Source organism: Pundamilia nyererei, unplaced genomic scaffold (assembly GCF_000239375.1).
Source record: "Pundamilia nyererei isolate P.nyererei 1_Seehausen unplaced genomic scaffold, PunNye1.0 scaffold00006, whole genome shotgun sequence".
Classification (NCBI taxonomy): domain Eukaryota; kingdom Metazoa; phylum Chordata; class Actinopteri; order Cichliformes; family Cichlidae; genus Pundamilia; species Pundamilia nyererei.
Window position 1 is genome coordinate 803728 of NW_005187407.1, and position 1363 is coordinate 805090.

The 1363-nt window shown below is 39.5% G+C and overlaps 1 protein-coding gene across 1 annotated transcript in view; it reads left to right on the plus strand.

Moving 5' to 3' along the window:
• The window catches only part of LOC102192746 (macrophage-expressed gene 1 protein-like), a 4226-nt gene that overhangs the window by 581 nt on the left and 2282 nt on the right, over nucleotides 1-1363 (plus strand). The window contains exon 2 of the mRNA XM_013914011.1: nucleotides 709-1360. Within this exon, the coding sequence (XP_013769465.1) occupies nucleotides 709-1360 (652 nt within the window). The remainder of the gene's footprint in view (nucleotides 1-708; nucleotides 1361-1363) is intronic.

The following is a 1363-nucleotide window of genomic DNA, read 5'->3' on the forward strand; positions in this document are numbered from 1 at the left end:
ATCATACAGTATTTGTACAGTATGCTAAGACATTATATTTAGAATAGAATAGAATAGAATAAACCTTTATTATCCCACGAATGAGAAATTTGGGTGCTATACAACTCTTATAGCAAGAGGAATATAGACACAAAGTAGTCCTATATACATAAGCCACTGAGATATGCATAAAAGTGTACAGAGACGTATAAAATCTACAGAGACATGTACAAAAGTGTGTGTGTGTGTGTGTGTGTGCGTGTGTTGGAGGGGGGGGGGTTATGAATACCATGAATATGTACAAACAAGATGCAAATGAGTAACAGCAAGTGACAACAACAAACAAGTGATATGTCAATTAAACCAGTAATGAGTAAGATAACCTGTGTTATAGATTCTGACAGCTGCTACCAGTTTGTTATGTTTCCCCATGTCCCTCTCTGCCATTCCACCACGCCAGCAGACCACAGCATAAAAAATAGCAGACGCCAGCACAGTGTTGTAGAACATCCTTAGAAATTTAGCTTTAGTATTTTATTCCTTTATGATCCTATATAATGCACTTTTAAAATCACTGTAAAAATATTAGAGTTAGCCAAAAAAAAAGCTTTTTTAACTGTAGTCTCAGCACATATGTTAAAAGTAATTTTAATTACAGAAAATAAAGAAGAGATTGAGATACACAGTGATGTACAACAATAATTAATCTTATAATCCTCTCTTTCAAAGGTTCGCAACTTCCTCTACACAGTTAAGGCTTATCCAGACTTCACTCTGGACACACGATTTGTTCAGCAGGTCAGAGACATCGCTGATGCGATTGAAAACAACCAGACGAGATGTGCAGACTATCTCTCGGAGAAGATGGTGCTGGACTATGGGACTCATGTCATCACTAGTGTGGATGCTGGTGCTGCTTTGGTGCAGGAGGACTATCTCCGTTCCTCATATGTGTCAGACAGCCAGTCACAAACCTCCTCTGTTAAAGCACAGGCTGGATTAAACTTCTTTGATAAGCTAAAGTTTGACATTAGCAGTCAAAGTGCCCAACAGAGCTCATCACTTCATACATATCAGTCCAACATTACATACTCTCTCATTCAAAGCAATGGAGGCACAACCTTTTATCCTGGTATCACTCTGCAGAAGTGGCAGGAAAGTACCAGAAACAACCTCGTTGCCATCGATCGCTCAGGATTTCCTCTTCACTATTTCATAAACACCAACACTCTCACTGATCTGCCACACCCTACGATTGGAAAAGTTGCTCTTAAAGTCAGTCAGGCTGTAGAGCGCTACTACAAGATCAATACTCGCCCCGGATGTGTTGATGTCAACTCCAAGAACTTCAACTTCCAGGCTAACATGGATGATAATTCCTGTG